Source organism: Barbatula barbatula (assembly GCF_947034865.1).
Source record: "Barbatula barbatula genome assembly, chromosome: 17".
Taxonomy (NCBI): domain Eukaryota; kingdom Metazoa; phylum Chordata; class Actinopteri; order Cypriniformes; family Nemacheilidae; genus Barbatula; species Barbatula barbatula.
In genome coordinates, this window is record NC_136780.1 from 1,819,512 (window position 1) to 1,832,294 (window position 12,783).

A 12,783-nucleotide genomic window follows, 5' to 3' on the forward strand; every position below is an offset into this window, starting at 1 on the left:
GGTGGAGTTCTCCTTGGCCCTGATGAGTCTTCTGGATAAAGTTAAAAGTCAGTCACCCCATGGTATGCCTAACGCCGAAATTTTGCTAAGAGATCAGTTCGTTGAATATGTTAATGATTGCGCTCTTCGACGTGAACTTAAGCAATTGGTGCGTCGCCAGCCCACTGCCACTTTGTTCGACATTCGCAGTGAAGCTCTTCGTTGGGAAAGAGAAGGCATGCCGGGTGGGGTGCGTAGTCGAAGTCAGTCTGTTCCATCCGCTTATGGCATTCAATATGGGGTGCAGGGACATCAGCATGGAAATAGTGGTTCAGCAACATCAGAAATGAGTGAACTACGGGAAATGCTTAGAAAGCAGCAACAACAACTGAATCAGTTAACCCAAGGTATGGCTCAGCTGCAGAATCCCCAGCCACGTTCGCGACCATTTAGGGCTAATTTAATTTGCAGAAGGTGTCAGCAACCTGGCCATTTTGCCAGTGATTGCGATGGGGTGCGGATATCCGTTCCACCATCAGCCCGTGTGACTTCTGCTTTAATGAGAGGTGGACAGCCATTATCCGTGCAGCCGCCGGAAAACTAGTTCCCACCGAGTTGCAGGGCCAAAATTTGGTTGGGAAAAGGGTAGGCTCCAAAAATGTATCTGGTTCTGATTTTATGTCACGTTTTATGTCGTCTTGCCCACAGCTTGTTGTATTGATGGGCGGGGTTAAGGTACCCTGCCTGGTGGACACCGGTTCCATGGTGTCCACCATTACTGAAAGTTGGTTTGTGACTAATTTTGGGTTGTGGGGTCAGGAACAGCTTAGAGCATGCCATTGGTTACAGCTTCGAGCAGCCAATGGCCTTTCAATTCCCTATGTCGGCTATTTGGAATTAGACGTGGAGCTCTGTGGGCGAGTAGTTTTAAGTTGTGGTGTGCTGGTGGTCAGAGATCCCCCTGGTGGTATATGTGCAGATGTTCCTGGGGTTTTGGGCATGAACATCCTGGGACGCTGCTACCAGGAGCTCTTTGGCCAGCATGGCACAGCTCTCTTCGACCTACCAGTCGTGTCACAGGCCCCTCACTCTGTTTTTCAGGCTTTACAACATTGCCATCAGGTTGACGGCCAGTCTGTTTCAGATTGTGGGGGACGAGTCAAAGTGCGGGGACGTAGGGCGTGTCGCATCTCAGGGGGCACAATGACATTTGTTGCTGCAACCTGCTCGATGACATATTCGAGCGTTACAGTACTGTTTGAACCACCAGTTTCTGGTCTACCAGCGGGCTTGCTGGCATCTCCTTCTCTTTTAAGGGTAGACCGTGGTACAGTCTATGTGCCCATAGTTAACGTGGGCACGGTCGATGTAGTGCTGTACGCTAGCACTGTTATTGGCACAGTGAATAAAGTTGATGTGATAAGTTTGCCACCAGAGGTCACAGAAGTTAAGACCGTTAAGGCCAAGGTCAATACACAGGTTGTGCAGGCCCCCCCTACCATACAGGAGAAGATAGCGATGCTTGATTTATCTGTGTTATCTGAAGAAGAACAGGTTAAGGTCAGGGCATTACTGGAGAAGTATTTGCCTGTGTTCTCTATGAACGATGGGGATTTGGGATGTACTAATCGGATATCCCATGAAATCCCCTTGTTGGATGACATCCCTGTTAGGCAGCGGTTCCGGCGAATCCCTCCATCAGAGTATGAGGTGGTAAAGGCACATATCAATCAATTGTTGGAAACTCAGGTAATTCGAGAGAGCTGCAGTCCCTATGCTTCGCCTATTGTCCTTGTTAAAAAGAAGGATGGTAGTCTGCGCATGTGTGTGGACTACCGTCGCTTAAATTCAAAGACTAGGAAGGATGCGTTCCCTCTACCACGTATTGAGGAGACTTTGGACTCGCTGGCTGGGGCCCGTTGGTTTTCTACCATGGACCTGGCCAGCGGGTACAATCAGGTACCTGTAGCTGAGGTCGATAAATCTAAAACTGCTTTTTGCACACCTTTCGGCCTATTTGAGTGGAATAGGATGCCATTTGGGTTGTGCAATGCCCCAAGCACCTTCCAACGATTGATGGAGCGGTTATTTGGTGAGCAGCAGTGCCAGTCCCTCCTTTTATACCTCGATGATATTATTGTCTTTTCCTCCTCGGTGGATCAACATCTTGCTCGGATGGAGGTTGTCCTGAGCCGCTTGCAGACAGAAGGTTTGAAGGTCAAACTATCAAAGTGTGCTTTTTTCCAAAAGAGAGTGCATTATTTGGGGCATGTCATTTCTTCAGAGGGAGTGTCTACTGACCCCGGTAAGGTGGAGGTAGTTGCACAATGGCCTTGTCCCACCAGTGTTACAGAATTGCGCTCTTTCTTGGGATTTGCTAGCTATTATCGACGGTATGTAGAGGGGTTTGCCAAGCTGGCTGCCCCCCTTCACAGGTTGGTGGTACGGCTGTCAAGCCCAAAGCGCCCGAAACAGGGAGGTCGGGAGTTTACTGAAGCTTGGTCCTCGGAATGTCAGTGTGGCTTTGAGGAGTTGAAAGGTAAATTAACCACAGCCCCAGTGCTTGCCTACGCTGACTTTTCATTACCTTTCATTTTAGAGGTAGATGCCAGTCATGAAGGCCTCGGGGCAGTCCTTTCACAGGAGCAAGAAGGCAAGGTGCGCCCTATAGCGTATGGCAGCCGCAGTCTTAGGCCCACTGAGCGCAATACATCTAACTATAGCTCCATGAAACTGGAGTTCTTGGCTCTCAAGTGGGCCATGACTGAAAAGTTTAGAGAGTACTTGCTGGGCCAGAAATCTGTGGTGTTTACTGATAACAACCCCCTTAGTTACCTGACTTCTGCAAAACTGGGTGCCATGGAGCAACGCTGGGCTTCTCAATTGGCTTCATTTGATTTTGAGATCAAGTATAGGTCAGGGAGAAGCAACCGCAATGCTGACGCCTTGTCACGTCAAAACTTTTCAGGTACAGGTGAAGTGCCCCAGTTGTGTTCCGGTATGGCCGTTCCAGTGGCATTGCAGCGAGCTTCCCAAGGTGGATTTGTGGCCTTGGTCAATCAGGTGACCTCATTTCCTGATGCTTCAAATGGCGACATGGGTGCTCAGCAGGTAGCAGACCCAGTCATAGGAGAGTTGTTGGAGTTTTGGAGGCGTAAGTTGCCCCCGACTCCTGAAGAGCGCAAGAAACTCTCCAGGTCTGCCATTGTTCTGCTCCGGCAATGGGACCGCCTAGTGGAGACTGATGGTGTGCTCTACCGGCGTGTGTGTCGCTCAGATGGGGGAGAGGAAATCCTTCAGGTGTTATTGCCGGCAGATCTGAAACACTATGTCTTGACCCAGCTTCACCAACAGCATGGGCACCAGGGGGTCGAGCGTACATTCCAGCTAGTGCGCCAGCGATGCTACTGGCCTGGTATGTCTGCAGATATCGACCGCTGGTGTCATGAGTGTGAGCGGTGCCAGTGTGCTAAAGGTGTCCCCACGGCCCCTAGTAGTTTTATGGGGCACTTGTTGGCTGCACGGCCGAACGACATTGTGGCCTTGGATTTTACAGTGTTGGAGCTCTCGAGGTCTGGCCTTGAGAACGTGCTGGTCATGACCGATATTTTCACCAAATATACCTTGGCAATCCCCACTAAAGATCAACGAGCAGAGACTGTTGCTCAGGTTCTTGTAGTGGAGTGGTTTTGTAAATTCGGCGTGCCAGGGCGCATCCACTCCGACCAAGGCCGGAACTTTGAATCCGTCCTAATTCAACAGCTTTGTTCTCTGTATGGAGTCGAGAAATCACGTACCACCCCTTATCACCCCGCTGGAAATGGCCAGTGTGAGCGTTTTAACAGAACATTGCATAATCTATTGCGCACTTTGCCGCCCTCCCAAAAGGGTGATTGGCCACTTTGCCTTCCTCAGGTACTTTTTGCGTATAACACTACTCCTCATCAGGCAACCGGGGAATCTCCTTTTTTTCTAATGTTTGGACAGGAGCCCAGACTTCCTGTTGATTTCTTACTTGGCAGAGTCCAAGAGCCATTAGCTGGGGGGGTTAATAGGTGGATTCTAGAGCAGCAGGATCGGTTGCAGGTTGCGTTTGAGGGTGCTCGTGAACGGTTGGGTGATGCAGCCGATCGGCGAAAGGCCCGGCATGACCGGCGGGTGAAGGAAGCACCACTGAAGGAGGGTCAGCTGGTGTACCTCCGCAATCATAGTGTGAGGGGTAGATGTAAAATCCAGGACCTGTGGAACTCAGTGGTGTACAAGGTAATGAGAGCACCTAAGGACGGTGGGGCGGTATATACCATTGCTCCCATTACAGATCTGGGAAAAGTAAAGCATGTGCATCGATCTTTGCTCAAGGCTCAGATCCATCAGGATCTGCCGATTGGATTGTCTGATAGTCCAGTGGCTGAATCTGTGTCGTCTCTGGAAGAGGGATGTGATGAGGATTTATTTGTCTTTGTGTCAGAGACACCACAAGTCAGAGGTAGGTCGAGGCTACAGGACATTGTTCCTGGCCCACCTCAGATATCGGGTGACCGGCCAATTGTGGAGACCTTCAGGGTAACCGAGGGTACTGGGCTTGATGTGGGTTTACCCCCGGCAGAAGTACCTACAAATTCACTGGAGGTAGGCGAGGGGATGGCAAGAAGGACTGGTAGAAGAACTGCAGGTCAGCACTCTAATAGGTACCATCTCCCTCGAGCAGTGGGTACTGGTTCAGTTTCCCTTATAGTGAGTAGTGCAGTAGGTACCTTGTTTCGCCCTTGGAACTGAGAGTTCCTAGGTGGGATTCTGTGTGGTTCACCGTCGGGTCGACGTTGCAGAAACTGGTGGTGGAATGTAATGGGATTAGGTGATTGACAGCAGGGTTAGCCTATCAGCGAGTAGTACCTTCCATTTAAAGGCTGATTGGCTGTTACCTGGTATGCGTCACGTCCGATTTCCCCGTTGTTTTGATCGCGTTGACTCTGATTGTAGGTAAGCGTGCTATGTTTTTATGTGATAATTCTTGGAATTGTTGTTGTGCGTAGTTTTTAATTGTTTTTATTAATCAGTGCAGCTTTGGTGCCGTGTTGCCCGGCATACTGCTTAGTTGGTTTGATGACTGTTCACCTCTCAGGTACATAAATGGTTAAAAGCTTGTGATCTAGTGCGAAAATGGTTGCGTGGGTTTAACATGCTTTTCGGGTATCAAATAGGTGTGATTCCCTGTATCCTATTGTGTTCGCGGTGGGCATGACTGACCAATCCGTGTCCGTTAAGTGTGCTATCTAGCTTGACAACCTGATGGTAAGTGTTTTTAACGTAACTATGACTTAGAGTGGTCATAGTATTATAATGGATAACATCTCCGTTTGTTTGTTATAGGATTCTCCCTCTCGTTCTATGCCGTGATTTTACGCTGCGATTAAAGTGCTGCAGTTTATACGGCCAGTGTATACGCGACCATCATCGCAAACAAAGGGGACTGCTCGCTTGGTTATAATCGGGGCGTTATATATACATATAATCCCGCTTCATACATCTCTGCCTTGTGTGGAAGGACTATTAAGCTCCTCCTGCTTGCAGCGGAGCTAGCTCCCTTCTGTTGTTTCTGTTATTTAACCTTTTTCTTTTGTTTTGTTACTTTTATTTTCATGAATTACGGTTTGTTTAGTTTTATTTATTTGCTTTTCTCTCTGCTCCTTATTGTAAGGGCAGTAAATTGCTCCTAGCTTGGGATATCTGTGATCAACTATCTGCTTGTGAAATCCTATTGGTGTGTGAGCATCTACTGAGTTAAAGTCTCGTAGTAGACCAACAATTGATCTTCCTAAACTGGATTGGTTTTTCTTTATGTTTGTTATTTCCATTTATTAATTTGGACTCTATTAATGTCAACACTGCCATCTTTATTGTTATAGTTTCTTATTATTTTGCAGGAGCTGAGGTCCCACGGGTGGATTGCTCTTTCTGGTGGTGGTCCTATCGTGTGCAGTGTACACTCGAGTGTGTGATAGTGTGATTAAACTGCACGGGTGTGAGTGTCGTGTGGAAGTGTGTCCCGTAGAATCGAACTCCCCAGTGCTTCCTGCCGTTGGGAGCTTCAGCCCTGCTGGTATTTAGATTTGTTTTACAGCTGCTCTATATCAAGTTGGTTTGTATGTGTTTCTGTTTGTTTTATTTGAAGTGGGGTTTCAATGTCCCATCTAACATTTTAAAGGATTTTCCTAGTAATAAACATTTGTATTTTTGTATTACTCGCGTCTCTTGTCTACTTCCATGAGGGAACTGAACCTGTGTGCTTTGCTCATAGTTTGAGTATTTTTCCCTGGGATTAATTCCTAGGGTGGCGTAGTCGGACTCTTTATTCGTGAATAGAACTTACTCTGTGTCTCAAATTTCACCACCTCGTCACACATGACTTGGAAAGAGAAAAACTGTTGCTTTCCACAGAATCGGTGGATCAAATAGGCAAATGGATGGAGGGTTTGTGAAGAAATGTAATGCTACTGCATACAGTAGTTTATTTTGATACATGGTGTGGCTGCTGTGTTTTGTAGTTTATTTTGATACGCTTAAAACTGAGGTATCTGGTATTTTATTTTAAAATACATTTTGATGTATTTTTGCCCTGCCCTGAGAACAGGCATGTTACTTTGCTCTGTGTTGTCATAGACACTAACTCTTGTGTCTCTTCGGATCTTCTTCGTTTCAGATCATTTGCAGAGCATCTTTCAAAGGGCCTGAAGGACCCTCATGCTGCAGAGGAGCATCCCATGGCAGATGCATGAGTAGTTTGTTTGGGGCTAGCTCGCATACTGAAATGAATCAATAGAACTGGCTTGACAGTGGAATCTTGATTTTGGCCACTAGAAGCCCGAGGGTGCTGGCTTTCCCCGGCTCAACAAAAGCCTTGGCTCGCCCAGACTCGCCCTGGCCCAGCGGTCGAAAGGTGGCTATTCAGGTTCTGACAATGTGTGCAGAAAAACTTAATCCAATGCGCATGTGTCAAGGCATGTTTGCAGGTTTTGTGGCAGAAAGATACACTGGGAAAAAGATTGCAATTTGAGAAAAGGCACAAGCTGAAACCAGAGAGAGTTAGGAGTTTTACTTCTCCTTCCCTTTCTCTCAATGTTTCAGACCCAGTCTATCAGTTTGCTCAGCTTCTGTGTGAGACATATCAAAGGATGTTGGGTACTGTCTAACCAGGGCTGGCCCAAGCTATTATGGGGCCCTAAACAGAATTTTATTTGGGGGCCCTTTGGTGCCCCAAAACAATTGACTATTGTCAACACTTGATTATTCTCACACTATAAATTTATCACACTCAGTTCTATTAGTCGTAGCCGTGTCTGGAATGTAGGAATATCATAATATAGAGATGGAGATAAAAAAAATGTATGTGAATTGGCAATTATCTAAACATTTGTACTATATGTTGTGCATGATTTTAAGAATGTTGGAGAGGTGAGGAATATAAGGGCTCTGCAGATCCACAACACGTTGTGGTTTTTGGAGGTTTCTGCCACATGAACGGCTGATATTTCTTCTGCTCAGGGCATCACTGCACATCACTCACAAAAAATGTAAGAAAATTTAAAAGAGAAACCATTACCTGTCTACATTGATCATTACCAACATTAAGTAAATGTCAATAAATCCGGAACATGCCATCTCACAATCACTTTTAATTCAGATTATTGGAACCGGCGGGCAAGCGGGTCCTTTATAATGACGGACTCCTGAAGCAGAAACCAAGGATCTTTCCTCATCTAACTCAAAGAAACAAATAATTACAAATATATACAGTATAGCAACTAAATTGTGTGAACTCCAACCAGTTCACATGCACAATGGTGTAATAGTGTCTGAATGAAGGTAAACCAGTCTGGTGTCTTGTCTATACTGAAACTTAAACATATGAACCACTAAATAAATAAATAATACAAAACAAATAAACGTATGTATTTAAATTTGATATGTTAATATATGTGCATCACGGGCCATCACACTTGAACACAGCGTGAAATGTGAAAAAATACAATTGGGCACTCTTTTTATATCTGCGTTCCCTGGGCCGTTGAGTGAATTACAGTGTGATTTTATATCTCTTGCTAAATCTAAAGGCTATTGGGATGTTTTAGAGATAACAGATACGTTTTCATGATTGAAAGATTTGATTGCACGTTTTAAACTCGTTTACGAAATATGGAATAACAGGGATGACGAGTAATTTTATTGGTTAACCCCTCTGGTTAAAAATATTGGGCAAGACTAAATAGACATATGAATCACTGTAAATCAGCTCATACTGCCAAAAATCTAAATGAGGCCGACGAATCGCTGAAGAATGAAGTCATGAGAAGAACCTTGTCTTTTAGTGACTTGGGGTCAACCTCATGATGAAGATAGGGGATTTTCTATAAAGTTGCAGAAAGGTGAAATATAAGGTAGAACTCCGTCGAAGGTAAAGAATGTGAGCATTTTTAAATACTATACTTGATGCAACATCGTGCAATACATTCTATATGTTGTGGGGAATTCAGATTGTCCATGTGACTGAGTGTAATTTATGCTTTGTTCATGGGTCAAACAATCTTGCTAATGCTAATGCTAACTAAAATATGTGTATGAGATTTTTGGCTCTTTTTTGTTCTTCCGTTCTATGATAAAAAAAATTTGAAGTCATTTTGAGACAACCCTGCCAACATAAAACACAACAACTTTATTCAACAATGTTTCAATTTATATACTTTCATAAATTTAAACAACAAAAAATATTAGATTAGATATAACAGTTACTGCAGAATGACAACATATATAATGGCCCAAACATATTTTTTGACAAAGTTAATACAAATATATGACTTTGCTAAAAACGGGCATGTAGGACTTAAACCAATTTGTACCTGTAGATTGTGATCACCAGCTGAAATTGACTGTAGTTGCTTATGTTGCTGCACACAGTTCTTTGAATACCTGACAACAGTCTGTGTAAGCTTGGCAGGTCTTACTGATGCCATAATGTTTTTTTTGTTCAACTGTACTTGAGCTTACATTTATTCATTTGGCAGACGCTTTTATCCAAAGCGACTTACAAGTAGTTTTTTTTACAGTGGCACATTACTGCAGAGCAATCAGGGGTAAGGTGTCTTGCTCAAGGGCCCTTCAGTCATGACCTGCTGGCACTAAGATTCGAACCAGGAACCTTCTAATCACAAGCCCAACGCTCTAACCACTAGGCCACAGCTGACCCCTGAGCTGACGTTCAATCTTTGGCATCTCTGCTACGGCAGGTGATTTTGAAGGGATGAGGGAATCTCACTGCGCCCATGATTCCATCCATGTCTGGACGCTGTGAGTTCACCGGCCAGGAGAAATGAATCCGCTGTAGTAGAGAGACGATATAAAGGAAGAGCTCCGTCCTTGCCAGGGTCTCCCCGAGACAGGCCCTCGGACCTGAAGAATAAGCACAGACACCCAATCAATATCAGTCTAATAACTTCTGCTTATGATCAAATCTGTTGACTCGTCATAATCAATAGCACACAACTCACCCACTGAGAAAGCAATAAACGCCTCAGGTTTATAGAAATGTCCGTTCTCATCTAAGAAATTCTCAGGGTTGAAAGTGTCCGGACTCTTCCAGTGCTTCTCATCACTGAAAATCGCTGTTAAGTTTGTCATGATCATAGTTCCCTACAAAAGAAAGTACAGATCTGAAATGATTTAGGCTCACAAATTCTAGATCACATTGTGGCATACCACTGTTAATATATTATATTTATAATGTGTGTAATTCATTCTTTCATTAATTCGTTCATTACCTTAGGGATGTCGTATCCTCTTAGTTTGGTTGGTTGTGTGGTTGCATGAACAACACCAAAAGGTACAACATTAGCACAGCGCTGAATCTCGTGAACTGTGGCGTATGTGTATGGAAGTTTGTCACGATCATCCATGCTGGGCAGACGGTCATAACCCAACACCTGAACAATCTCCTCATGACATCGCTCTTCGACATAAGATGTTAAAGCATTACATAAACTACAGAAAAATTGTGGCATCTTAACCCGCACCCGCTACACTAAATGCGTGCAGGTTGACAGGTTTGACATTGAAAGAACATATGCAGAGGTCTTATCTACTGATAACAGTAAACATGTATCACCTTGTACTTCTGGATTTTCAGTCAAGAAGATGAGTCCCCATCTGATGGTGGTCGTTGTAGTGTTTGTTCCTGCCAAGAAGAGATCGGACGTCGACATCACCATATTCTCTTCATGAAATGTAGAGTCCTCATGAAAATGTTGCTAAAATAATTATGTTGGTTTACTAAAGGTTCATAGAAAAGATAGCATAACCTAGATCTCTCTAAATACGAGAATGGGTTTATGTAGGGTCTAGTTTGAGAAGTGTTTCCTCACTTTTTCTATCTCTAACAGGTAGGCATCAATGAAGTCTCGTGGGTTCTCTGGATCCAAAGTTTTTCTGTGTTCTTTAATTTTCTTCCGAATGAAACCCAGTAACTCTCTGGAGTTCTGAAGGATCTTCTGGTGCGGTCCAGGAAAATGCTTGATGAAGGGAACCAAGTTGAGGATCTAAAACAGAGACCGGTCCTCGGTGTTTGGTCATTTTCAGGTACAAGTTAACAAAACTCTTTTGTCATCCGTACTATTTAATTAACAGAACCATGATCCCAAGTCTGAGACTGAATTATTCTCACATCAATTAACTATACCTGTCCTACAGGTGACCCTGCCAGCGTGAAGTTCTCATAGAGGATTTTCAGCAGATGTGCAAAGTGTTTGTTGTCATATTCGAAGCGATCTCCAAACACGATGGAACAGATTATGTTTGAAACTGCATTCTCTATGACATGCTGGGGTCAAAGGCCGTTCCTTCAAAAAACATGTTAAATGTATGAACACAACAAAAAGTGCTCTTGATGATTTTTGACATTTAAAAGCCCAGAAAAGCAAGATTACAGCCAGACACGAAGAGACGAGTATGAATCGAGGAAACACATCCACACCTTCGTCTTTGAGCATCTCACCAACCAGGTAACGGCCTTCTTCTAAAACTCGTTCTTCCACAGATTTCCTCCCCAGGCCAAAATACCTGAACGTGTTGACAGCAAATCTTTTCTGCTGCCTCCAGGAGTCCCCAAATGTGACCATTATAATGCCTGAGAAAGACAGAAAACCTTTACTCACCTTGAAGGGGATTTAATTTTCCTCCCAATAGTTGTGTGCCATTGCTTTACATTCAGAAATGATTCACATCCAAACAATGTGTTACTGACCGAGTCCATTAGTTATCCAGTCTATAAGAGGTAACGTCGGTCTTCCAGAAAAGGTTGACGCCTCCTGGACCAGGGCTTCTTTGGTAATCTGGACTGTATTCAAGATTATTGCTGGTTGTCTTCCCAGGTACTCGGTGGCCATCTCTCCATACTGACGTATCTGACCAGAAAACAGCATACAATGCTTGAAGTGCTACCTTAAAGTTAATTCAAATCAAGTCAAAACTAAACTGATATTTGTGTAAAAACCTAGGTGCTAAGAACACATCTTCAACACTTTATTATTTGTTATGCATCCTGATCACACATCTGTTGAGGAATTTAACATCACATTTGGTAGGAGATTAAGATGTTGGAAGAGCAAAGTAAAGACTCACTGATCTGGCAGATCCCACTGGGTCCTTTATAAAATATGGTAAAGTTCCCAAAAAAGGAAAAGGTCTGGGTCCGGGTGGAGTTCTGCCTCTGGAAACATGAATCCTCGTGATCTCAAACAGAACCAGAAAGATCAAACCCAGAACTAAAGCCAGGAACACATAGTTCAGGTCCAAGTTTTTCAGAGCAGTACCCATTGCAGCACATAGAACAAATGCAAATGCTCACAACATCGATTCTTTTTGAAAAAGAGAGAGAGTGTGGAGAAAATGACAGAGTGGGAGTGTCAAACATAGGTCTACCCTGTTACAGGTATAAAGTGTTTACAAAATGAATAAAATGTATTTCACTACATATGACTAAATACATGCTTTAAAAAGTCATTTAATTAGACTACACACCTTTTGTAACTTAATCAAAATTTAGATTTTGGTTTAGTTTTTTTTTATTTAATCTATTTAAGAATACTAATAAGATACACAAAAACAAAGGGGTAGCCAAAAGGAGGACTTGGCTTTCTTCTGCGTATTATTTTAAACAACACCAGTTTTACAGTTTTCCCTCAATGGACATTTAAGTACACAATTGTAAATGTGTCACAGAATTCTAAGAAAAGAAGTCAGAGTTGTACATTTTATAATCACTAATGTGAGAAAAAAGTAAAAACTTGTGAGACAGAAGGTTGCAATTACCCAAAAAGAACTTAAACATTAAACACACAAACAACTATCACAAAACATTACACCAGTCGTTGATCATTCAGCCAGAGACCGGAGCCTGCTTCCGTCTGCCCAAGGGGGAGGATCAGGGGACGGGTGGCTATTACTGTCTCCCTCCTAGAGGAGCCACTGCCGCCTGCCAGGGGGCGCGAGGTCTAGCACTCAGGGCCACCGCAAGGCACCGTGAAGGAGAGTACCCCGGCTGGTTGCGGGCCGAGCTGCAGCATGTCGGGGAACCTTTTTTCATTGTATGTATGTAGAGGCCTTATGGTCTGATATTTATGACTGGCTTTATCCAAAGATACCTCACCTCGAAGACTTCACAACAAAGGACATTATATATGGATGTTTAATGGGAAATAACAATGACAACTTCCTGTTTAACAATATCCTCATGCTTGGGACATTTTTGTGCATAAA

The 12,783-nt window shown here is 43.9% G+C and overlaps 1 protein-coding gene and 1 long non-coding RNA gene across 3 annotated transcripts; one reads left to right on the forward strand and one right to left on the reverse strand.

Moving 5' to 3' along the window:
- The first annotated feature begins 4,486 nt into the window (after positions 1-4,486).
- On the forward strand, positions 4,487-6,221 carry LOC306906307. Of its 2 annotated transcripts, XR_013787822.1 has the most exons (3): positions 4,487-4,959; positions 5,037-5,101; positions 5,181-6,221. It is a non-coding gene; the product is annotated as an uncharacterized lncRNA (long non-coding RNA). The 2 variants fall into 2 exon arrangements; XR_013787821.1 differs by having other exon boundaries at positions 4,487-5,101.
- Positions 6,222-9,232: 3,011 nt separating this feature from the next.
- On the reverse strand, positions 9,233-11,841 carry LOC306906651 (cytochrome P450 2B4-like; the record flags this gene model as incomplete). The annotated part of the gene is made up of 9 exons (XM_079478250.1): positions 9,233-9,423; positions 9,522-9,663; positions 9,792-9,979; positions 10,136-10,277; positions 10,392-10,565; positions 10,706-10,846; positions 10,980-11,152; positions 11,270-11,429; positions 11,647-11,841. 9 exons carry the CDS (start codon positions 11,839-11,841, stop codon positions 9,233-9,235), a joined length of 1,506 nt encoding a protein of 501 aa, XP_079334376.1.
- Between the last annotated feature and the right edge of the window lie 942 nt (positions 11,842-12,783).